Source organism: Castor canadensis, chromosome 4, assembly GCF_047511655.1.
Source record: "Castor canadensis chromosome 4, mCasCan1.hap1v2, whole genome shotgun sequence".
In the NCBI taxonomy this organism is placed as follows: Eukaryota; Metazoa; Chordata; class Mammalia; order Rodentia; family Castoridae; genus Castor; species Castor canadensis.
In genome coordinates this window covers 52,415,134-52,441,628 of record NC_133389.1, presented here as the reverse complement: position 1 = coordinate 52,441,628, position 26,495 = coordinate 52,415,134, and the positions used below count along the sequence as shown (strand labels likewise).

Below are 26,495 nucleotides of genomic sequence, written 5' to 3'. Positions count from 1 at the left end.
GTGCACCTGTCATCCAAGTCTACACAGGAGGCTGAGATTGGGAGCATCAAGGTTTCAGGCCACTCCAAGCAGAAAAGATTGTAAGACCCCTTCTCAATAGAAAAAGGCTGGGTGTGTGGCATGCATCTGCCATCCCTGCTACAGCTGTGATGGATCTCAGTCCAGACCAGCCTGAGCAAAAACCAAGACTCTATCTAAAAATAATTAGAGCAACCCCCGTCAGTGAACAAAGAGACACCTCATTGGTGGTGTTGCTCTTACATCAGTCAGGTGCAGAACAGATGACATTCCTTTGTTCATCCTAGCTTGATGCCTGGGTCAGTGGCCAAAGATGTTTCATGTCTAGGGCACATAAAAAGAATAATAATTAGAACAAAAGAGGCATGGTTTAAGTGGTAGAGTTCCTACCTAGCAAGCACAAAGTCCTGAGTTCGAAATTCCAGTATCACCAAGAAAATAATTAAAATCTGATTTTAAAAGGTAAATTGAACTGTTAATAAAACATAAGTAGAGGTATAGATGCTTTAAAAAAGAAAGGAAAGTGTAAGGCAAGAATTAATAAAAGTGACAGTGCAAGGTAGAATAGAACACTAAAACAGAGCAAAGCTATAAACTTACAGAAGTTTAAAAAACAAGGCAAATATGCATCCTTGATAAAGAATAAATCCATCTGAAAGTAGGTGAGCATCATCATCTTGAAGTAGATCCTCAGCAGCGCAGGAGAGGATAGATCACCAGTTAAAGATGAACACCTCCGTAGTGCTCCTAAGAGTTCATCAGTGTCCTCCACAACGCTCTACACCCAAGTGATCCTGGTGATTCCTCCCAGCAGCCCCAGGTTAGAGGTGTGGCTATCCTCCTATCCTGAGGGAGAAAAATACACTTCGGATACAGGCCTTGCCCCACTCAAGGATGGAGGAACTGGAGCCTGAAGGGCAGGCTGATGCCAAACCAACTCGTGCTCTTATTCACGACAGTCTTCTGCCTTCCAGGAAACATATTATGGTCATCAACAGCAAAGATAGTAACAGAATCCCTGGCCCCTTAATCCTCCCCCTTTACCTCATTAAGATTACCTATCATGCCAGGTATGGTGGTACACACCTATAATTCCAGCTACTGGCGACACAGAGACAGGAGAATCTTGAGTTCAAGGCCAGTTCAGGCAAAGGTAGTGGGGAAACCCTATCTCAAAAACAAAGTACGAAACAAAGGAATTGGAAGGTGGCTCAAGTAGTACAGTGCTTGCTTAGCATGTGGGAGGACCTGGGTTCAGTCTGTAGTATTGAAAAACATAATCACCTATCAAGTTAGGAGAGACCACCATTCTTAGTGAACATGCAGTGGGTATCTAGGTATATTCTGCTAGCTAGCTTTTGCTCTCTCTCTCTCTCTGTAAACTTGGTCCTTCTTACTCAAATATTCACCTCAGTTCCATCTCCTGAATATTTCCTTAATGTGGACACTTTCCTCCATCTTCACAGCCACTACTGAGTTCAGACCTCCACCTGGCCACTTGTGTTAGTTTCCTACAGCTGCTGGAACAAATGACCACATGCGTTGGTAGCTAAAAATAACAGAAATGCTTTCCCTCACTGTTCTGGATGCCAAAAGTCTGAGATCAGCTTCACTGGGCTGAAATCAAAGCATCAGAGGACCACACTACCTCCTGAGGCTCTAGTGGACAATCTCTTCCTCTCCTCTTCCAGCTTCTAGTTGGTGCCAGCATTGCTTGGCTTGTGGCTGCATTGCTCCAGTCCTTGCCTCTGGTCACAGAGCCTCTTTTCTGTGTGTATTACCTCTGCCTCCCTCCTGCAATTGGATACCTGCCAGATAATCCAGGATAATTTACCCATCTCAAGATCTTCCATTTACTCACATTTGCAAAGATTTCTCTTTTCCATAAAAGGTAGCATTCACAGGTTCCAGGGATTAGAATATGGATATCTTTTAGGGGCCATTTTCAGCCTATAATACTCCTAGACTTTCTCAGCCATCTCTACCCTTTTCCCCAAGTTCCTTTAAACAAAGAGATCAGTTTATTCTATAGTCTGCCTTAAAGTTCTTCAGCAGTTTTGGGTCCACAGGACCATCCACATTCTCTAATATGGCCTATGACTACTTCTCCACCTCTTTCCCCACACTTTTCTCTTCATTCTATTCCAGTCATGTTCACTTCCTCCAATTCCTGGAGAGCTGGGTTTGCTCTCTCCTCTGGGCCTCTGAGCTTCCTCTGCTTGTGATACTTGCCCACTTCCTCTAGGTTTTGTTTATTAAGCATTCAGTTAGACTTTGGGCTTCACATTCTCCAAGAAGGCTTCTTCTCTTCTGTCTGGGTTAGCCATGCCTTTCTATGTGCACTCACCTGCTAAGGACAGGCTCCATGTAATGTGTCCACCTTGTTCTTGGATCTATATCCTGAACTTGACATGGAGCCTGACATTCAGGAGGTGCTTAATAAATGTTTGTGGATGAGAAAACTCTTAAGAAGGGGGCCTTTACATCCACCCTACCAAGAAAAGTGCTTCAAAAAGCACTAATCCATGTACAAGAGCTTTTGCTGGAGAGAATATGTATGTGATGCCAAATGTTCCCACAGATCTTTATTTTTAAGCAAAAATCAAGAATTGTGTCACTGTGAGATTGGAGAAAATATTTTATTGCTTATTATTGTGTTTTCTTTCAGGCCGTTCCTGTGTTTATCATTTTGCATAACATAGCTGAAGTTATCATCTGTGGGTACCAGAAGTGTTTTCGGAAAGAGGTAAATGATCATACAAAATGCTAGTTTCACTTCCTTGGCTTCAAATTTCAAAGAAGTGATTTTCTTTTGATACCCAAATGAGTGTCTTCTTTTGCCAACAATTTCCAGTCAAGACTGCTTGACAGTGGTCACCAAATTCAGGGAGCCTGGCTTTGACATTGCTTAGTTGACCAGACATTTGTGGGAATGGTTGGGGATGTGAATGCAACTGGACTCCAGGTCATGGATGAGCCAGGCCCTTGGGAGACAAAGAGGAATTTGCTGCTGGCCTGGTGGGGAATCATTCCCAACCCCCTACACCCCAGTCCTGAAGCCATAGGAAATGCACAGCAGAGTCTTACACAGGGTGCTGGGCTCTGCCCATCCTGGGAAGATTCACTTTTCTTTCCAATCCCAGCTCTACATCGCACCCACTGGAAAAGTCCTTCACTTTCAGGGTGGAGGCCTGAGAAAGGCCACAGTAAGGACACTCACCTCATGGAGTGTAGGGAGGACACAACAGTTGTGCATGGGCTTAGTGCTTCCAAAACTTCTGGCACATAGTAAGTACTCTGTATTCTGGTTATGACTATTAGTGTTACTAATGATTTTTTTTTTATTTTGGCCCCTCTTTTAGGACATGTGTTCATTTAGTTACTATCAAGTTTTAGAACTTTTAAACTACAGAAAGGCTAGCTGGCCACCTTAGCCACACACCTCTTATAGATGTGTGAGAGACAGCAGTTTCCTTCCTTCTGCCACACCCATGCTGTGCCTGTTGTCTCTCTTGCTCCTTGGAGGTAGCTCTGTCAGTCTTCCTCATCTGCTCAGTGTTGCAAACTGTTCCCTGTCTGTCAACTTGTTTCCCTTAGCCTGTAAACATGCTCAAGGTTATCAGTTCTCTCAGAATACAGCCAGCTTGGGGACACTGATTCACATTAACCCAGCCCTGGAAGGGTGTATTTCCAAAACCAGCCCTCAACAGGGTCAACAAGTTCCTTTGCTCTCACACCCCCTCCAATTCTGCCCCATCTTACCCATCCCCTTCTCAGCCTCTTATCTTAGCAAGGTCAGGCCTGATGTCGTCCATGACCTCTTGTCCCTCTCACCTCAAGTGCTCTTGCGTCTGCCTCCTCCATTACCCTGACATCACTCTGGCTGAAGTCCTCCCAAGCTTCGTCCATGTGATTCTGTTGGTGTCTTGCTCCAAGCTGCATTTGTCACCCCACTCTCTTTTCTGGAATCCCTTGGTGCCTTGGCCTCATGACACCTCCCTGGCTGGTTTTCTTTCTGAGTCTCAGAGTGTCCCTTTACAGCTGCCTGGCTTCTTTCCTTTGTCTGATTCTTAAGGGTCTTGTGGGGCTGTATCTCAGGAGTCTTTGTTGTCATTGCCACTCACTTTCTGCACAGTTATATCCAATACCCATGGCATCAGCCACCTCCTGTTCACCAATGACTCTAGATCCTCCTTCCCCTGGGCCTAGGGCCCCAGCACAGTGCCCTGGCCTGCAGTCCTCTGGCATCTGGATGCAGAGGGATCAAGTGGAACTGACCTGTTTCTCCAGATTGCTTCTCACATGGGAATCCTAGGCCTAGTTTTTACCACCCAAGTCGGAAACCTGGGGCCCCTACCTCTCCCCAGTCTCCCTTCCACACATTCAGTCTATTTCTCAATCTGTCCCTCCTCTCCACTCCCACTGCTGTGGTCCCACTCTTCTGTGCCTCAGGGTAGCCTGGTTGGGGACCGAGGAATGAGAGCTTGGGCCGCTGAACCCCCAAGGTAGACAGGTACAGTCTGTGTCATTTTCTCTGAGGCACCCTATGGCAAAAAGAGGAGGTGGAGGCCTCTGAATTTTAGGTTGATCTTCATGTGGTTAGGGGTTCCTTGGCTCCCCAAGGAGGATAGGCATCTTTTTCTGGCATTCTACTTACTACCCCATCATGCAATTCCCATATTTCATCAGTTCTAATGTTGTTGTTGTTGTTCTTCTCCTCCTTCTCCTTCTCTTCTACCTTTTACCCATCTAAAATAAAGACGCTCTTATAATCAGTGATATGTTCTGTTATCATTTTCTTTCTTCATAGTACATAAACGAAGTGAGATTTTATGTGGCATGCTTTTCTGATAAGATAGGGCCTTGTTTTTGCTCCAGCTGGTTCCTTTGAGGCCTCCAATGCATGGACCACACAATAGGACACAGTAGGACTCACTCTAGTCACTGAGGGTTCAGGTTCAGCTCCTCAGCTCTGGGAAGCTGACTTATGCCACTTAAATTCCTAAAAGCCTTCTTAGTCATGGGAGGGATACTTTCTTATGAAAATTTGCCTGGTCTGAGGCAAGATGGCGGCACCTACACGGGGTTTGGCTACCTGGCAGACAAGTTGGATCCTGTAGATGAGGGTGAGGGTAGGACTTGGCATCTCCTCCCCAGGATATTTCCATCTAGCCAGAGACTTCTCTACCTGCAAATCAGGGGCCAAGCTTCTGGCTGAGAGCTTGTGTCCTTGGAATTAACTGGATGAACACAAAAGATTTTGAGTCTTAACTCCATTTCATCACTGACACAAGGCATCACTTCTTGTTAGGGCAAATTGGAAAACAATTGAGTGGGCAACTTTTTTTTAATTATTAAAAAAAACTTTATGAATATAATGAGATATAAGTAGCTGTAGAAAATGTAAAGAAAAAAAAAAAAAACCTCTAGAAATCAACTGATTTTACCTACCCAAGGAACCCACTGTAGTTTTACAGACTTTTTTCTGTGCACATATTTAGATGTATTTACAAAAATGGTATTATACAGTCTGTTTTTCCATTTAACAATTGGTCAGGGATTCTATGTTCGTATCATTGTCACACAGTGGATGAAGCATAATGTGTTGGCCAGTCCCTACTTAGGAACTTGGACATGGTTTCTAGCAGTTTGGTGATCTGTGTGATAAACATTGCCCATAAATGTTTTTTTTTAATTTTTATTTTATTCATATGTGCATAAATGTTTGGGTCATTTCTCCCCCCTTCCCCCACCCCCTCCCTTATCTCCCCACCTCCTCCCTCTCCCCCCCTTCCCCCTCAATACCCAGCAGAAACTATTTTGCTCTTATCTCTAATTTTGTTGAAGAGAAAGTATAAGCAATAATAGGAAGGAACAGGGGTTTTTGCTGGTTGAGATAAGGATAGCTATACAGGGAGTTGACTCACATTAATTTCCTGTGCATGTGTGTTACCTTCTGGGTTAATTCTTTTTGATCTAACCTTTTCTCTAGTTCCTGGTCCCCTTCTCCTATTGGCCTCAGTTACTTTTAAGGTATCTGCTTTAGTTTCTCTGCGTTGAGGGCAACAAATGCTATCTAGTTTTTGAGGTGTCTTACCTATCCTCATACCTCCCTTGTGTGCTCTCACTTTATCATGTGATCAAAGTCCAATCCCCTTGTTGTGTTTGCCCTTGAGCTAATGTCCACATATGAGGGAGAACATACGATGTTTGGTCTTTTGGGCCAGCTAACCTCACTCAGAATGATGTTCTCCAATTCCATCCATTTATCAGCGAATGATAACATTTTGTTCTTCTTCATGGCTGCATAAAATTCCATTGTGTATAAATACCACATTTTCTTAATCCATTCGTCAGTAGTGGGGCATCTTGGCTGTTTCCCTAACTTGGCTATTGTGAATAGTGCTGCAATGAACATGGGTGTGCAGGTGCCTCTGGAGTAGCCTGTGTCACAGTCTTTTGGGTATATCCCCAAGAGTGGTATTACTGGATCATATGGTAGATCAATGTTTAGCTTTTTAAGTAGCCTCCAAATTTTTTTCCAGAGTGGTTGTATTAGTTTACATTCCCACCAACAGTGTAAGAGGGTTCCTTTTTCCCCATATCCTTGCCAACATCTGTTGTCCGTGGTGTTGCTAATGATGGCTATTCTAACAGGGGTGAGGTGGAATCTTAGTGTGGTTTTAATTTGCATTTCCTTTATGGCTAGAGATGGTGAGCATTTTTTCATGTGTTTTTTGGCCATTTGAATTTCTTCTTTTGAGAAAGTTCTGTTTAGTTCACTTGCCCATTTCTTTATTGGTTCATTAGTTTTGGGAGAATTTAGTTTTTTAAGTTCCCTATATATTCTGGTTATCAGTCCTTTGTCTGATGTATAGCTGGCAAGTATTTTCTCCCACTCTGTGGGTGGTCTCTTCAGTTTAGAGACCATTTCTTTTGTTGAGCAGAAGCTTTTTAGTTTTATGAAGTCCCATTTATCTATGCAATCTCTTAGTTGCTGTGCTGCTGCAGAAATGTTCTTAATGTGACTTATATTCTGGACACTACAGCTGAAAGCCTTGGTGAAGGGATTCCATTTTATGAGAAACACTGTTGTTCCTTGCCTCAGACACTATCAAATGTTGCAACAGGGGTTCTTTCATTAATTTGTATAGATTTTACTATAATCAATTTTGGGGAATAAAATTGAACTCCTCATGTCCTTGTTCCCAGATAATTATAATAAACTCAGCCTGGAACCTGTAGTTCATTTTTACCTTCTACATCTAGTTTGTTATGTATACTTATACACATGTACACATACTCAGTTTGACTATAAGGTGAGATGTGACTCATGAAACTAATCTCACTACTTTTTTGTGGGTCTAGAGTTTGAACTAAGGGCTTCACATTTGCAAAGCAAGTGCTCTACTGCTTAAGCCACAACTCTAGTCCATTTTGCTTTGCTTAGATACATGGAGTCTCTCAAACTCTTTGGCCAGGCTGGCCTCAAAACACAACCCTCCCAATCTCAGCCTCCCAAGTAGCTAAGATTACAGGCATGAGCCACCAGCACCTGACTTAGTCTATTACTTTGAAGTTGTATTGGAAAACTGCTATTAATTTGTCCAACATTTATTATGTACTAAATGGTACACATCTAGCTAGGTCTGAGTCTGAAGAGATGTAGAAAGACATTTATGACTCTTATGATGCTCTAAGTTGAGTGGCTGATGTGTAAATGTGGGCTGTGATTTCCATGGGATGTTATGAGGGCTGGAACAGGGTATGGATGGGCTAGAGAGGCAACCATTAAGAAGTCTGCTTAGAAGGAAAGGTTTTTCAGGGGCTATTTTTTTTTTTAAATATTTTATTTTATTTTATTTTATTTTCATTTTTCTTTTATTATTCATATGTGCATACAAGGCTTGGTTCATTTCTCCCCCCTGCCCCCACCCCCTCCCTTACCACCCACTCCACCCCCTCCCGCTCCCCCCCTCAATACCCAGCAGAAACTATTTTGCCCTTATCTCTAATTTTGTTGTAGAGAGAGTATAAGCAATAATAGGAAGGAACAAGGGGTTTTGCTGGTTGAGATAAGGATAGCTATACAGGGCATTGACTCACATTGATTTCCTGTGCATGGGTGTTACCTTCTAGGTTAATTCTTTTTGATCTAACCTTTTCTCTAGTTCCTGGTCCCCTTTTCCTATTGGCCTCAGTTGCTTTAAGGTATCTGCTTTAGTTTCTCTGCATTAAGGGCAACAAATGCTAGCTAGTTTTTTAGGTGTCTTACCTATCCTCACCCCTCCCTTGTGTGCTCTCGCTTTTATCATGTGCTCATAGTCCAATCCTCAGGGGCTATTTTTGAGTTGGGCCACCTAGGCGGGTGGGCATTTTCCAGTTAGACAAGGAGAAAGGGCACTCCAGGCAGGCAGAGAAAGCAGCAAAAGAAGGCTGGTGGTTTAGGGCCAGTGTGGTTATCACTGCAGGACCAGCAGGCAGTCCTGCAGTGAAGAATCAGGTTCTGGAACCAGAATGCTCTGCCCAAACCTCATGACCTTGGGCAATTTCTTTCCTAGTTTCTCAGTGCCTGAGTGCCTTCATCTGTGTCGGATAACCCATCATGTTAACTCATAATTACGAGTCCATACATGTAGAGCCCTTAGGATAACATGCAGTACAGAGTAAGTTTGCTAATCCAGAGTAATGTTAGTCACTTATTTTTGGCAATATGACTTTTTTGTGATACTAGGTCTTGCTATGTAGCCCAGGTTGGCTTTGAACCCACTATGTAGCTCAGACTGGGCTTTCTTTCTGCCTCTGCCTCTCTAGTGCTAGGACTACAGACATGCACCACCACACTTGGTTGGCAGTATAACTTTTGAGGAGTTGTGCTGACCTATCCAAAACACTGAAATATTAGGACTCATGACTAGGTTTTTTCTGGACCAAGGGCCCAATATTAACTCCTCAGTTATTTTCAGAACTCTGGGGGAATGGAGCTAAGTAACGAGCCTAGAGCTTGTTCTCACTCTCTGTATTGTGGATTCTGAGCCCTTTCAGTCTGAAGGGCTTTAAAAAAGCATCTGTCCTCTGTGAGAGGGTGAACTCTTTTAAGCACTGTGTGGATTTGTTGCCCTGTAATGTTAACTCTGCAACAGTTGCTGAGTGGATGTGTTATTCATGGAAAAATTGGGACATCCCTTTAATCTCTATCCTCTCTGTTCTTATGTTTCCACAGGACTGTTGAGATTTTGATTATATTTGGTTCCTGATTTTTTTTAGTGACACATTTTACCATAGTGGGGAAATTATGCAGGTACTATGAGCCAAAGCACCTTTGTCCTGTTAGTTATCCTCTGTAGTTAGGGGCTGACTCTTACCACCAGGGGGCAGGGCAACCATACCTGGGTTTCTATACTCTGCAGATGCAGGTTGGCCAAAGACCAGAGAGTAAAGATCTTGAAGATGCAAGCCATAGCTTTGCACATAGATAAAATCTGTTTATCAAAATAACAAAAACTTATTGATTGATTGATTTTATTTTTATTACCATATTATTGTTGTACCTGGGGTACATTGTGACATTTACAAAAGTTCTTACAATATTTTTTATTTAGATTCACCCCTTCCATCACTCTCCTTTATCCTCCCTCCCTCCATTCTTAGGATAGTTTAAACACTTCTCATTTTTCCATTTTCATGCATGAATACAGAATATTTCCACTATATTCACTCTCCTACACCCTTTCCTTATATCCTCCCCCCTCACACTGGTACCAACCCCCAGACAGGACCTGTTTTACCTTCCTGTTCTCTGTTTTTGAAAAAAGACATTTTTGTTTGTTTAAGATATCTATAAAGGGGGTTTTATTATGACATTTCCACGTATATATGTATTATATCCTGAATTGGTTCATCCCCTCCATTTTTCTCCTTTCTACCTTGGACCCCTTCTTGTGGTGATTTCAACAAGCTTAAAAATTCTATATTTATTCTTGTATAGAGAGTACATCACCCATATTCACCTTCTTTACTTCCTCTTTTTACCCTCCCCCTCTTGTTAGTGCCCTTCCCTTAATGTGACCTGTTTTTGTTCTTTCCTTCGTTGTTTAGGTATCTGTTGTTCCATGGGATTTTTGCCTTGGTATTATACCTGTACATACATTGTGCTTAAGTCGGTGTAACCCTCCTCCATTGCATTTCCTCACCGGTTTCCTCGTATCCTGTGTTTAGAGTTTTCAGTGTATTTCCTTGTGTCTTGTTCCTACACAGATGTGATTGATATACTTCATTATTACTTGCTGTCTTTCTTTCCTTCTTTTCCTCCTCCTTTGCTCTCCTCTAGCAGTCCCATTTTTGGATGCATGTTTTGTATATCTTTCTATGTGTATATAATGTTGCTTATACTTGTATTGGGCCTATATTCCACATAATGAGAGAAAACATTTGGCCTTTGGTTTTCTGAACTTGGCTAATTTCAATTAAGATGATGTTCTCCAGTTCCATCCATTTACCTGCAAATGAAAAAAATTCATTCCTCTTTATGGATGAATAAAATTCAATTGTATATAAGTACCACATTTTCTTAATCTATTTATAAGTTGTAGGGCATTTTGGCTGTTTCCATAGCTTGGCTACTGTGAATAATGCTGCAGTAAACATGGGTGTGCAGGTGCTTTTATTGCAAACTGACATACATTCCTTTGGGTATATCCCTAGAGGTGGTACTGCTAGATCATAGGGCACTTTTATTTTTAGGTTTTTGAGGAGTCTCCATGCTATTTTCTAGAGTGGATGTGTTAATTTACATCCCCACTAGTAGTGTATGAGTGTTCCTTTTTTCCCACATCCTTGCCAACATTTGTCGTTGCTTGTGTTCTTCATGGTAGCCATTCTAACAGTGAGGTAGAATCTTAACATGGTTTTGATTTGCATTTCTTTTATGGCCAGGGATGGTGAGCATTTCTTCATGTGTTTTTTGAAGATTTCTTCCCTTGAAAAACCTCTGTTCAGTTCATTTACCCATTTCTTCATTGGCTCATTGGATTTTTTGGGAGTTTAATTTTTGAGCTGCCTATATATTCTGGCTATTAATCCCTTGTGAGATGTATAGCTGGCAAAGGTTTTCTCCCATTCTGTGGGCTGCCTCTCCAGTCTGGTGACCGTTTCTTTTGTGGTGCAGAAGATTTTTAATATCATGTAGTCCCATTTGTTAATCCTTTCCTTAGTTGCTGAGCCAGTGGAGTTCTATTTAGGAAATTATTATCTATGCCTATAAGTTCTAGTGTATTCCCTGCTCTTTCCTGCACTAACTTCAAAGTTTCAGGTCTTATATTAAGGTCCTGGATCCACTTTGAGTTGATATTTACAGGGTGAAAGATAGGGATTTAGTTTCAGCTTTCTTTATGTAGATAACCAGTTTTGAAGATACTGTCTTTCCTCCACCGTATGTTTTAGGTGCCTTTATCAAAGGTGCCAAAAATATACGATGGAGAAAAGACAGCCTCTTCAACAAATGTTGCTGGGAAAAGTGGTTCTCCGTCTGCAAGAAACTGAAACTAGATCCATGTTTATCACCCTGTACTAGTATCAACTCAAAATGGATCAAGGATCTTACTATCAGACCCGAAACTCTGAAGTTGGTATAGGAAAGAGCAGGAAACACTCTGGAAGTAATAGGTATAGGCAAGGACTTCCTCAATAGAACCCCAACAACTTAGCAACTAAGAGAAAGAATGGACAAATGGGACTTCATAAAACTAAAAAGCTTCTGCACAATAAAAGAAATGGTCTCTAAACTGAAGAGACCATCCACAGAGTGGGAGAAAATCTTTGCCAGCTATATATCAGACAAAGGACTGATAACCAGAATATACAGGGAACTTAAGAAACTAAACTCTCCCCAAATCAATGAACCAATAAAGAAATGGGCAAGTGAACTAAACAGAACTTTCTCAAAAGAAGAAATTGAAATGGCCAAAAAACACATGAAAAAATCCTTACTGTCTCTAGCCATAAAGGAAATGCAAATCAAAACCACACCAAGATTCCACCACACCCCTGTTAGAATAGCTATCATCAAAAACACCACTAACAACAGGTGTTGGCAAAGATGTGGGGAAAAAGGAACCCTCATACACTGCTGGTGGGAATGCAAGCTAGTGCAACCACTCTGGAAAAAAAATTTGGAGGCTTCTTAAACATCTAAACATAGATCTGCCATATGATCCAGCAATCCCACTCCTGGGGATATACCCAAAGGAACGTGACACAGGTTACTCCAGAGGCACCTGCAGACCCATGTTTGTCACAGCGCTGTTCACAATAGCCAAGTTATGGAAACAGCCAAGATGCCCCACTACTGACTAATGGATCAAGAAAATGTGGTATTTATACACAATGGGATTTTACTGAGCCATGAAGAAGAATGAAATCTTATCATTCGCAAGTAAATGGATGGAACTGGAGAACATCATTCTGAGCGAGGTTAGCCAGGCTCAGAAGACCAAAAATTGTATGTTCTTCCTCATATGCGGACTTTAGATCTAGGGCAAATGCAGCAATGTGGTTGGACTTGGGTCACATAACCAGGGGAGAGCACATATGGGAGGTATGGAGATAGGTAGAAAACCCAAAACATGAAAGTTTTTCATGGCCCCACTCCAGAGGAACTAATACAGAAACCTTAAAGTGACAGAGGACGATATGAGAATGGGATCAGGAACCAGTGTAAAGATCAGTTAGAGATGAATCAACTTGGGATGTAACACATTAGTACATGGAAGCAATGCTAGGACTCTCTCTGTATAGCTATCCTTAACTAGCAAAAATGCTTTGTCTTTCTTACTATGCTTATGTTTTCTCTTTAACAAAATTAGAGATAAGGGCTGAGCAGGTTCTGCCTGGAAGGGATGGGGGGTGGGGAGTAAGGAAGGGGGTGGGGACAAGGGGGAGAAATGACTCAAACAATGTATGCACATGTGAATACATGAATAAAAAAAATCAAGTGGGGGTAGCTGTGTGGATTCATATCTACGTCTTCTGTTCTGTTCCACTGGTCTTCATGTCTGTTTTTGTGCCAGTACCATGCTGTTTTTATTGCTATGGTTATGTAGTGTAGTTTGAAGTTGGGAATTGTGATACCTCCAGTGTTCCTCTTTTTGTTCAGTATTGCCTTGGCTATATTTGTGGTCTTTTGTGCTTCCAAAAGAACTTTAGGGTTGATTTTTCAATTTCTGTGATGAATGTCATTGGAATTTATTTTATTTTATTTTTTATTTTTTTATTATTCATATGTGCATACAATGCTTGGGTCATTTCTCCCCCGTGCCCCCACCCCAATCCCTTACCACCTACCCCACCCCCTTCCTGTCCCCTCCACCCCCTCAATACCCGGCAGAAACTATTTTGCCCTTATCTCTAATTTTGTTGAAGAGAGAGTATAAGCAATAATAGGAAGGACCAAGGGTTTTTGCTAGTTGAGATAAGGATATCTATACAGGGAGCTGACTCACATTAATTTCTTGTGCATGTGTGTTACCTTCTAGGTTAATTCTTCTTGATCTAACCTCTTCTCTAGTTCCTGGTCCCCTTCTCCTATTGGCCTCAGTTGCTTTTAAGGTATCTGCTTTAGTTTCTCTGCGTTGAGGGCAACAAATGCTAGCTAATTTTTTAGGTGTCTTACCCATCCTCATATCTCTCTTGTGGGCTCTCATTTTTATCTTGTGATCAAAGTTCAATCCCCTTGTTGTGTTTGCCCTTGATCTAATGTCCACATATAAGGGAGAACATACGATGTTTGGTCTTTTGGGCCAGGCTAACTTCGCTCAGAATGATGTTCTCCAATTCCATCCATTTACCAGCGAATGATAACATTTTGTTCTTCTTCATGGCTGCATAAAATTCCATTGTGTATAGATACCACATTTTCTTGATCCATTCATCAGTAGTGGGGCATCTTGGCTGTTTCCCTAACTTGGCTATTGTGAATAGTGCTGCAATACACATGGGTGTGCAGGTGCCTCTGGAGTAGCCTGTGTCACAGTCTTTTGGGTATATCCCCAAGAGTGGTATTGCTGGATCATATAGTAGATCAATGTTTAGCTTTTTAAGTCGCCTCCAAATTTTTTTTCAGAGTGGTTGTACTAGTTTACATTCCCACCAACAGTGTAAGAGGGTTCCTTTTTCCCCGTATCCTTGCCAACACCTGTTGTCCGTGGTGTTGCTAATAATCTAACAGGGGTGAGGTGTAATCTTAGTGTGGTTATAATTTGCATTTCTTTTATTGCTAAAGATGGTGAACATTTTTTCATGTGTTTTTTGGCTATTTGAATTTCTTCTTTTGAGAAAGTTCTGTTTAGTTCACTTGCCCATTTCTTTATTGGCTCATTAGTTTTGGGAGAATTTAGTTTTTTAAGTTCCCCATATATTCTGGTTATCAGTCCTTTGTCTGATGTGTAGGTGGCAAATATTTTCTCACACTCTGTGGGTGGTCTTTTCAGTTTAGAGACCATTTCTTTTGTTGAGCAGAAGCTTTTTAGTTTTATGAAGTCCCATTTATCTATGCTATCTCTTAGTTGCTGTGCTGCTGGGGTTCCATTGAGAAAGTTCTTACCTATACCTACTAATTACAGAGTATTTCCTACTCTTTCCTGTATGAACTTTAGAGTTTGTGGTCTGATATTAAGATCCTTGATCCGTTTTGAGTTAATATTGGTATAGGGTGATAAACATGGATCTAGTTTCAGTTTTTTGCAGACTGCTAACCAGTTCTCCCAGCAGATTTTGTTGAAGAGGCTGCTTTTTCTCCATCGTATATTTTTAGCGCTTTTGTGAAAGACAAGTTGGGTATAGTTTTGTGGCTTCATATCTGGGTCCTCTATTCTGTTCCACTGGTCCTCATGTCTGTTTTTGTGCCAGTACCATGCTGTTTTTATTGTTACTGCTTTGTAATATAGTTTGAAGTCAGTATCGTGATGCCTCCAGCATGTCATTGGAATTTGTTTACTTCATTTGACATGGGGTCTTGCTATGTCATCCAGGTCAGCCTTGAACTCGTGGATTCAAATGATCCTCCTACCTTAGCCTCCTTGGTAGCTGGGACTATAGGTGTAAACCACTAGCCCAGTCACAGGTCTGTCTCTTTAAATATTCCTTTCATTAACCCAGTTTAGACTCTGAGAAGTCCTATATGTCATCTGGTATAATTTGAAAATTAAGAAAAGAGAAAAGACATTTTACTCCATTGCTAGAGAGAAGGAAAAAAAATAGAAGTTCAGGGGAATATATACTTGGCACTTAAAACTTCCTGAAATGAAGATATTCTAATTTGGATTCTTGCCTTATAAAGTGCTTTTAATTAATCAGTTTAAGGGAATTAGTGCTTTGCACTGATGAAGGAAATTTCAGCAAGGAGTAGCACAGATTTTTTCATATTTGATTCAGGAAATGGACAGGTATGATGGCAGATTCATTCTGAACATTTCAGAAGGATTATTTTGGTAATTGGGGACAAAAATACAATTTTTTACACCAGTTCAGATCAAGTATGAAGTATAGTCATATTGCCCAGAAGAGCACAGTTGACAAGAGAAGCATGTGGTTTGCTATGAAGGTTAGCTTACATTTTCATGTGTTACTAAATAATCAAGTTTTTAAATCCCATTTACAATAGCCTCAAAAAATAAAATACATAGGAATAAACTTAATAAAGGGTGTGGAAGACCTCTACAAGGAAAACTGTAAATCAGGAAAGAAAGAAATTGAAGAAGACTACAGAAGATAGAAAGATCTCCATGCTCATGAATGGGCAGAATCAAAATTGTGAAAATGGCTACACTACCAAAAGCAATCTACACGTTTAATGCAATTCCCATCAAAATTCCAATGACATGCTGGAGGCATCACGATACTGACTTCAAACTATATTACAAAGCAGTAACAATAAAAACAGCATGGTACTGGCACAAAAACAGACATGAGGACCATAATTCTAATGATGAGAATGCTTTGCCAAAGTGACTCAACTCTGAACTGAGTCATCCTTCATTTGGATCAAGTAGAAAAAGCTTCAATAAATAACTGAAAGGCAGCAAGCTTTTAAGCTCCTCTTAAATTTATTCTTAATTTATTTCCCATTTAATCTAAAAGTCTTCTTTTAAGGGGAAAAAGAGTTTTTAAAGACTAATTGTATCTCTTTGCTTTCATACAGAAAACATCTCCTGCAAAAATCTGTAGGTAAGTTTTTTTTTTTTAATCTCTGAAATATAAGATTTAACATGATTTTAACTTGGTAAAGAGTTCCATTCTGGAAGCTGACAGAGGAATTTATTATAAAGAGTCATATATTCCTATTTTGTGTCTTATTTTAGAAATTATTCTTTTTCTGTAATATTTTATTCTAAAGGGGAAAACAAAACCAGTCCGTGCTAGATTTCACTGTTGATGCCCCAAAACTAAGAGTTGTGCAATAGTGATGGAGAATGAAAATGAAAAACATGGAAACTTAAAATTTTAAAAATAATGTTTGCAGTTTATTGAGCCTGAAAGATTTCTCATGGTTGGGGCTAGCAGAGTGGCTCAAGCTTGCCTAGTGAGCATGAGGCCCTAAGTTCAAACCCCAGTATCAACACCACCAAAAAAAAAAAAAAAAAATTACCCATGGTAGTAAAAGCACTAACCTGTGAGTCCCAGGTTCTGAATTGTGGCCCTGAGTCACAGCAAAGTGATGGTGGGCAGATCTCCTCACCCTGTGTGCGTCAGTTTCCAGAGACCATGCCCCTGGTTGGTCTCTCATGTAGATCCTCCCACCTCTGTACTCTTACTCTAATCCAATGCCTGCTCTGTGACTGCTTCCTGCTTCCTTTGCAGTACTAAGAAGTTCAGACCCCAGTTAGAGATAGATGCTTTTATACACAGATTTAGGACTTTGTTTCACATATTTTTGGGCTTTCATCCAGTCCCCATCACTTTTTTTTGTCTTTATTACACACTGAAATTTAAAAGAAAAAATATAAAACAAAACCTCAGGATTCATCCTCTTGTTTAAAAGATTAGTAGGTGTGAGAGTGAGCCATTAAAGCTCACTGATACCTGATATAGTCATTGTTGCTCAAGACCAAGTGGCAGCTGTCTCACCCATCCCCGGTGAGCTGTCTGCTTGAGGGGGTCTCTAATGCTTATTCCCTGTGGGCAGGGAAGCAGCCTGTGTCCAGAAAGGCTTCCACTGTGGTGGAGCCAAGGATTCTCCTCTCCCATCTGAAACCTGCCTATGGCTGTGCAGCCCAGAAAGTTCCACCCTCCACCCTCAATAATACCCCCTTCCACTCACCCCACCTGCCTTACCTCCTTCCCTAATCCATTTGCGTATGTGCCTTGCAGTCAGCAAGGCTGTAGGAGGAGGGTGAGCTTGAGGGGACAGGCTTCTGGGCCTCAGTCTGGTCCATGCTGTCCTGACCTTCCCAAGGCTAGGGCTCAACTTTGATGGGTCTTCTGTACCCCAGTCCTCCTTCCTCAGATCCAGTTGGCTGTGCTAGTGTGGGTACAGTACACAGCTGCATGTGGTTATGATAGCAGTGAGGGTTGTCAGAATGGGACTGTCAACATCACTGTTTTTTGTACTGAGTTTATATCAGGTTGTTATATATATGTATATATAAACATATAATCTATGTATAGAATTATTTATGGATATGTATTAGTGAGATTTGAACCCAGAGCCTCCTACTGGCTAGCAGATGTCCTACTGCCTAAGCACATGCCCTAGAATATGTATTGGTATGAGATGCCATATATCAAAATCCCCTCCAAGTGAAAATAGTGTGTTCAGTGCTTTTTCATGCCTTTGATCCTTTCCTGTTTGCTGCCTGATGGAATGGTCAGTAGACAAGGAGCCCAAAGCTATTATGTTGTTGCCTTTATAAAATTGAAATAGAAGAGAAACCAAGAGATAGTTTGGGTTTTGTTCTTTCTGGTGCCTTCTTTTAGAAGGAAAGAATGGTTGTGGGAAAACTAGAAGCAAGATCCCTTTGTATATGAAACCCAGAAGAGATGTGGTAAAAACTAGTGATTACTGAACCTCCAAATGGACTTTGTAATGAATGAGGGTAGCTTTCTGAAAATACCTGTGATTGGCAATGTTAGGGTATTTTTTTTTGCATGCAAGAATTGTTTTAAGGACTGGAGGTGTGGCTCAAGCAGTAGAATACGTGCTCTGTGAGTGCCTCCTTTGTGAATATGAAGCCATGAGCTCACACTCCAGTCCCACCTATGGGACACAGCAAAGGCAGTCCTGAGAGGAAAGTTTATAGCCATGAGTGCATATATTAAAAGGACAGAAAGATCTCAAATCAATGACTTAATGCTTCATCTCAAACTCCTAGAAAAACAAGAACAAGCAAATCCCAAAACAAGCAGAAGGAGAGAAATAATAAAAATTAGGGCCAAAATCAATGAAACAGAAACAAAAAAAAAAAATACAAAGAATCAATGAAAGAAAAAGTTGGTTCTTTGAAAAAATAAATAAAATTGACAGACCCCTGGCAAACCTGACTAAAATGAAGAGAGAAAAAACCCAAATCAGTAAAATCAGAAATGCAAAAGCAAAGATAACAACAAATACCATGGAAATCCAGGAAATCATCAGAGACTACTTTGAGCACCCATATTCTAATAAATTTGAAAATCTTGAAGAAATGGACAGATTTCTACATACTTATGACCATCCAAAATTGAACCAAGAAGACATTAATCACCTGAATAGATCTATAACACAAAATGAAGTTGAAGCACCAATAGAGTCTCCCAAAAAGGAAAAGTCCAGGACCTGATGGATTCTCTGCTGAATTTTATCAGACCTTTAAAGAAGAACTAATACCAACTCTCCTTAAACTGTTCCACCAAATAGAAAGGGAAGGAAAACTGCCTAACTCATTTTATGAAGCTAGTATTACACTCATCCCAAAACCAGACAAAGACACCTCCAAAAAGGCCAATCTCCTTAATGAGCATCAATGCAAATATCCTCAAGAAAATAATGGCAAACCGAATCCAGCAGCACATCAGAAAGATCATTCACTATGACCAAGTCCGCTTCATCCCAGGGATGCAGGGGTGGTTCAACATACATAAATTTATAAGTGTAATACAGCACATTAATAGAAGCAAAGACAAAAACCACTTGATCATCTCAATAGATGCAGTAAAAGCCTTTGACAAGATTCAACACCACTTCATGATAAAAGCTCTAAGAAAACTAGGAACAGAAGGAATGTACATCAACACTGTAAAGGCTATATATGACAAACCTACAGCCAACATCATACTTAATGGTGAAACACTGAAACCATTTCCCCTAAAATCAGGAACGAGACAGGGGTACCCACTATCCCCACTCCTATTCAACATAGTACTGGAATTCCTAGCCAGAGCAATTAGGCAAGAAGAAGAAATAAAAGGAATACAGATAGGTAAAGAAACTGTCAAAATATCCCTATTTGCAGACAATATGATCCTATACCTTAAAGACCCAAAAAACTATACCCAAAAACTCCTAGACACCATAAACAGCTACAGCAAGGTGGCAGGATACAAAATCAACTTACAGAAATCATTAGCTTTTCTATACACCAATAACGAACAAACTGAGAAAGAACATATGAAAACAATTCCACTTACAATAGCCTCAAAAAAATCAAATACCTAGGAGTAAATGTAACAAGGGATGTGAATGATCTCTACAAGGAGAACTACAAACCCCTGAATAAAGAGATCGAGGAAGACTACAGAAGGTGGAGAGCTCTCCCGTGCTCATGGATTGGTAGAATCAACATAGTAAAAATGGCTATACTACCAAAACCAATCTACATGTTTAATGCAATTCCTATCAAAATCCTAATGACATTCATTACAGAGATTGAAAAATCTACCCTAAAATTCATTTGGAAACACAAGAGACTGCGAATAGCCAAGGCAATACTCAGCAAAAAGAGCAATGCTGGAGGTATCACAATACCCAACTTCAAATTATATTACAAAGCAATAGCAATAAAAACGGCATGGTACTGGCACAAAAACAGACATGAAGACCAGTGGCACAGAATAGAGGACCAGGATATGAATCCACACAACTATGACCAACTTACTTTTGACAAAGGGGCTAAAAATATACGATGGAGAAAAGACAGCCTCTTCAACAAATGTTGCTGGGAAAAGTGGTTATCCATCTGCAAAAAACTGAAACTAGATTCATGTTTATCACCCTGTACTAGTATCAACTCAAAATGGATCAAGGATCTTACTATCAGACCCGAAACTCTGAAGTTGGTATAGGAAAGAGCAGGAAACACTCTGGAAGTAATAGGTATAGGCAAGGACTTCCTCAATAGAACCCCAACAGCTCAGCAACTAAGAGAAGGAATGGACAAATGGGACTTCATAAAACTAAAAAGCTTCTGCACAATAAAAGAAATGGTCTCTAAACTGAAGAGACCATCCACAGAGTGGGAGAAAATCTTTGCCAGCTATATATCAGACAAAGGACTGATAACCAGAATATACAGGGAACTTAAGAAACTAAACTCTCCCCAAATCAATGAACCAATAAAGAAATGGGCAAGTGAACTAAACAGAACTTTCTCAAAAGAAGAAATTCAAATGTCCAAAAGACACATGAGAAAATGCTCACCATCTCTAGCCATAAAGGAAATGCAAATCAAAACCACACTAAGATTCCATCTCACCCCTGTTAGAATAGCCACCATCAAAAACACTACTATCAACAGGTGTTGGCAAAGATGTGGGGAAAAAGTAACCCTCATACATTGCTGGTGGGAATGCAAGCTAGTGCAACCACTCTGGAAAAAAATTTGGAGGCTTCTTAAACATCTAAACATAGATCTGCCATATGATCCAGCAATCCCACTCCTGGGGATATACCCAAAGGAATGTGACACAGGTTACTCCAGAGGCACCTGCACACCCATGTTTATTGCGGCGCTGTTCACAATAGCCAAGTTATGGAAACAGCCAAGATGCCCCACTACTGACTAATGGATCAAGAAAATGTGGTATTTATACACAATGGGATTTTACTGAGCCATGAAGAAGAATGAAATCTTATCATTTGCAAGTAAATGGATGGAACTGGAGAACATCATTCTGAGCGAGGTTAGCCAGGCTCAGAAGACCAAAAATCGTATGTTCTTCCTCATATGTGGACTTTAGATCTAGGGCAAATGCAGCAATGTGGTTGGACTTGGGTCACATGACAAGGGGAGAGCACACACAGGTGGTATGGGAATAGGTAGAAAACCCAAAACATGAAAGTATTTTATGTCCCCACTCCAGAGGAACTAATACAGAAACCTATGAGAATGGGATCAGGAACCAGTGTAAAGATCAGTTAGAGATGAACTAACTTGGTTTGTAACACATTTTTACATGGAAGCAATGCTAGGACTCTCTCTGTATAACTATCCTTAACTAACAAAAATGCTTTGTCTTTCTTATTATGCTTATGTTTTCTCTTCAACAAAATTAGAGATAAGGGCTGAGCAGTTTCTGCCTGGAAGCGAGGGGATGTTGGGGGGAGAAGGAGGGATGGTGGGTAGTGGGAAGAAATGGCCCAAACAGTGTATGCACATGTGAATAAATGAATAAAAAAAACCCAAAAAACAACAAAAAAGTTACATTGTGGAATTTTCTAAACATACATGAAATTAGACAAAATAATGTAATGAGGTCTGTATATCCATCTCCCAGCTTCAGCAATTTTTATCTTATGGATCCACCCACTGTCTCACTTCAGTGACATGGAAGCAAATCCCAGTACCATAGCATTTCATCTGTAAATATTTCAGGATGCATAAGAGATTTTTCTAATATATTTTTTTTATCTAGGAAGTAAAGTTTAAACGTCCAGAAAAGTTGCAAGTCAATTACAATGACGTCCCATATTACAATTCACCTGCATTCATCCATTGATAGAATTTTTTGGCATTCTCTCCTCTCTCTTTCTCCCTCCCATGTATATATGCACATATGCATAACTATTACCCAACATATATAAGACTATGTATTATTATTATTATTATTATGCTTATTTTTTGGACATATTTGAGAATAAGCCACAGAGCCCATGATCCTATCCCTGAATACTTCAACAATCCTTTATATAACCAAAGTGCAATTATTAAATTTAGAAAATTGACCTCTTACATGATACTACTACCTAATGTTGAATCCACAGTCAAATTTCATCATTGTCCCAGTATCTTTTGTAGCAATTTTCCCTTCCAGGATACCATGTCTTCCCTTAGCTACTCCCTGTACTCACATTTTGGAATAGTCTAGGTCTTTTGTTTTGTGCACTGTCCTTACCTTGGGTTTGTCTCAGCATTTCTTTGTTACTCATTCAGGTTTCTGTGTTAAGTAGAATGTTGTGTTCCGAGTGCAGCAAATCAGGAAGCACTTGATATGGATCTGTCCCATTGTTGGAGACATTGAGTTCAGTCATTTAGTTGAGGTGGTGGGCAAAGGCTTTTTTTTTTTTTAATCATCTTTTATTAGGATATATTCATTATACAGGTGGAGATTCGTAGTGACAATTCCAGTTAGACTTATATTGTACATTATTTACATTGCCTCCTGGGCAAAGGCTTTTAATGTGCTTTTCACACTATTTTTGTTTTTGTCACTGGCATGATTGTGATCTAATTGTCCAATTTGTCGCACACACACACACACACACACACACACACACAATTTGTGTTTAGGAGATCTGTAGTTGCAAAAGTTGCTTTTTAACAGATGTTGGACAGGCACACTTTTTCTCTAGTGAGCCCACTGTGGTTTTCAGATGTCCTGCAAATACCTAGCTCTGGGAAATGGCCAGCTGAGCCACAGAGAAGGAAATGTGTAGTTGTCAGCAGAGCACATAATTGAAAGCGACATAGGAAGTTGGGTTCTCAGAGGATGGTGGGGAACTGGGTTGCTCTCTCAGTTCTTTGCCTCCTCCAAACTCCACTGGATGTGTTTCAACCTCCACACACTTTGGGAAGTGCTTTGATGTTGAAAAGTGAAGCTGCCTGTTTTATCTGCCTGTCTACAGTGCCCTGTTCCTCCTGGCAGCTGCAGGGTGCCTTCCCTTCAATGACTCCCAGGTAAGTCCAGGTAAACTCATTGTACTTTAAAAGAATTTTTTACTCTCTGAAGCTCACATGTCTGTGCAAAATTTCCTAGTCATTCCTTTTAGAATCAGAATAGCCTGGCTTAGCAAAGGCATTAAAAAGCTCTCAGGTTGGCTGCTTTTTGGTCCAACCATACCATTGCACCAGGCCCTAGAGCTCTGATCCCTGGATGTGTGCAGTCTGCCCTCTGTGCATGACTGGTGAACCTGCAGTTCCACACCTACATCATCCCTTGATTCTTTCTCATCCCTAGGGTCTCTTCTGCAGGGCGATTTTCACTTTTAATCCTGTGTTCAAGTTGGGTTTACCTTATGAGGTAGGCACTGAAGAGCCTTCCCACCATCAGTAATCATCTCATTGCTAGGGGTTTCTTCCTTTCCTCCTTCCTCCCCCATAACCCCCAGCATCCTTAAGTCCCCACATAGTGTCAGGCACTGAACCAGGCTCCAAGGGCACAAAGATTAGTCTTTGTCCTGGCAGAAGTTGGAGTCTTTTCAGAGCAAAGAGGAGGGAAACAATATTATATGACAGGAGGCCAGGTCTCTGTCCCAGGAGGCACAGAGGCTATGAACACCTAAGAGGACTCGGAATTTGGAAGTAGGAACAGCTAACAATTACAGGATGCCCGCTGTGTGCCAGGATCTGTGCCACTACTTTGAGTGCCCTGTCTTATTTAGTATCTCATAACAAGGACAGCAAGGACTGTTATTATCTCCATTTCATACTGAGAATAGTGCAGCTCAAAAGGTCATCAGCTAATGAATAAGTGGGAAATTTAGAATTTGTCCTAGATCTTTCTGATGCCGGGGTGCATCTCTGCTTACTGGACCTAAGTCTGGAAGAATGAGGAGGAATTAGCCAGCAGAAGAAAGCAGGCAAGGGCAAAGTCCTTGTGGGGTGGGGCGGGGGCAGGGGAGTGGTCATGAGTATTCTGGAATTCAACTTTATTGATCACTTACTATGTGTGTACCCTATATTAATTTCTGCTGTCCTGGAATTTACAATCTAGTGAAGATTGGGTGGTAATAGAGACAAATAAACAGAGTAAGGAAACTATAGCTATATCAGATAGTATTCAGTTCAGTGGAGAATAATAAAGAATTGGAAGATGACCCTGTATAGCTATCCTTATCTCAACCAGCAAAAACCCTTGTTCCTTCCTATTATAGCTTATACTCTCTCTACAACAAGATTAGAAATAAGGGCAAAATAGTTTCTGCTGGGTATTGAGGGGGTGGGGGGGAGAGGGAGGGGGTGGAGTGGGTGGTAAGGGAGGGGGTGGGGGCAGGGGGGAGAAATGACCCAAGCCTTGTATGCACATATGAATAATAAAAGAAAAAAAAAAGAATTGGAAGACAAGAGAGTCCTCCTGCCTGAGTTGTAGGGGAAGCATTCATGCCTGGGAAAATGCAAGTCATCCTTGTTCTTTAGAGTTAAGGGGCAATAGATGTGACTAGAGAGGTTGCAGGAGCTTGACATTGAGGTCCTTGGGTGTGATGAATTTGGATGAACACAATGTGGTGGCAGTGCGGGGAATGGGATGCTGGAGGCAGAGTCCTATAGAAAGATGTTTCAGCCATGAGAGAGAATGAGTAGGAGCTGACTTATGACCCCAACAGGTCGTTTTGAAGCTCTGCTTGGCTGTGCAGTGATGAGACTTTGTCTCCCATCACCATCCAGGTTCCCGTTTGTCTATGCTTAAAGCCGTTTTTTTTCTTTTTTGTAACTATGTTGCAGTTTGATCCAGATGGATATTTTTGGGCTGTAATTCACTTATTCTGTGTAGGTAAGTTTTAAAAGAATATTTACTTAAATAGTTGATGTTTATTATTTAGCTCTTCTTGTAGGTGCACTTTTTAGTGACTCTGGACTATAGGAAAATTAAATCCCAAAGTGTTAAAATTAAATATTGGGCATCTCCTGGATTGTTTTTCTATTTTGATTTTATTTCAACCTGGGTATCAGTGTTTCTTGTCTGTAGTCTTAGGGGGGAAGAAATAGTACCCTGACTATGTTAACACAATTCAGAAATGTTTAGGAATCCCTTGGTATTTGGCTTTCGCACTTGCATCATGCAAAGAAAATGAAATCCTCCTGTTAATTGTATCTACCTGCTGGTAGAGCTGTTTTCCTGGGGCAGCACTGTTTGCAGGTTGCTTGAAGGACTGACCTGCATTTTCATGGAGGATTATGGGTCTTGGATCCTTGAAACCCTCCAATGTTGTTGGTCTCTTCCTGTCAGTGTGTGTGATCCTCATAGGGAAAATGGGAGGGGCAGCCATGCTTTTTGGGGCCTTTCTCTCTGTGACTTTTGAGCTTCCTCAGTCATGCAGTCAGCTTTTTAAACAGAATGTCATGTGTTACTGACACATATTGCTTCATTTCCAGGGGTTTATAAAATACTACAGAAGTCCCAGAAGCCCAGCATGTTAAGGTAAGTTCTTCATGTTCATTGAGTTTTGTTTGGTTAAAGGAGAGGGGAGTGGTCCATGTATCATGAGATTCTTTCAGTCAGCCAGAGACTCTACAGGTCTCTGCAGAGTCTTTACAGCCAGGGCAGCAGACAGCCCTCAAAATCATTTTTCCTCTTGCTGCTCAGGTCACTTACCCAATTGGGGTTACAACTATCAGAGACAACCAGCCTTCAGTGACCTGTGCAGAGACATGGAAGTCTCAGGCCCTTCCTTCAGGACAGCCTTTAGATGACAATCTCCCATTCAAGTCCTAACGAGTCCTGACCCTGCTTAGCTTCTGAGACCAGAAGAGACTGGGTACATTCAGGGTGGTATGGTCATAGACTAGGACAGCAGCCAACGAAATGCCTGTTACCAGATACTTTTGGTGCCAGTAAACTACATCTAGCTTAGAGGGACAATTCTACCTCCTTGTTTTCCCGGCCCTTTTTAACTTGACTTAGTTTACTCCCAGAAGTCTCCCCAGCACAGTTCTGTTCTCCATAAAATGAGGCCTTTGTTGCAGGCAGTCAGTGCACAGCCTAGTAAACGTGAGTGAAAATAGACAGGAATTTTGGCCTTGGCTGAGCTAGAGCTTGAGATTGGCCACTTGGTCTCTGGGGTTTGGGGCTTCCCAAAGGCCTAAAGAGGAAAGATCTGAAGAAATAAGTTTGAGAGAAGATCAAGCACTCTGAGAGGCTCACTCCCTAAAGCACCTTTTGTTCTTTGAATAGTGTTTTTGCAGCAAGAAGTCAGGAGAGCAGGGCATGATGACATATACCTATAATCCCAGAATTTAGGAGGGTATGATAGAAGGATCACAAGTTTAAGGCCAGCTTGGGTTGGAGAGAAC

The 26,495-nt window shown here is 41.0% G+C and overlaps 1 protein-coding gene and 1 pseudogene across 18 annotated transcripts in view; both read left to right on the top strand.

Annotated features, from left to right (window-relative positions):
* The window catches only part of Tmem241 (transmembrane protein 241), a 163,887-nt gene that overhangs the window by 39,327 nt on the left and 98,065 nt on the right, over window positions 1–26,495 (top strand). For 17 of the 18 annotated variants that reach the window (XR_012447100.1, XR_012447099.1, XR_012447096.1 and 14 more), the window contains 5 exons: window positions 2,687–2,764; window positions 16,214–16,239; window positions 23,111–23,162; window positions 24,927–24,975; window positions 25,578–25,623. Coding sequence is in view for 7 of the 18 variants with exons in the window: in XM_074070160.1 (XP_073926261.1) it covers window positions 2,687–2,764; window positions 16,214–16,239; window positions 23,111–23,162; window positions 24,927–24,975; window positions 25,578–25,623 (251 nt within the window). In the remaining 11 variants the exon portion in view is untranslated. The remainder of the gene's footprint in view (window positions 1–2,686; window positions 2,765–16,213; window positions 16,240–23,110; window positions 23,163–24,926; window positions 24,976–25,577; window positions 25,624–26,495) is intronic. The other variant, XM_074070159.1, reaches the window with a different exon arrangement.
* On the top strand, window positions 212–355 carry LOC141422980 (small nucleolar RNA SNORA48; annotated as a pseudogene).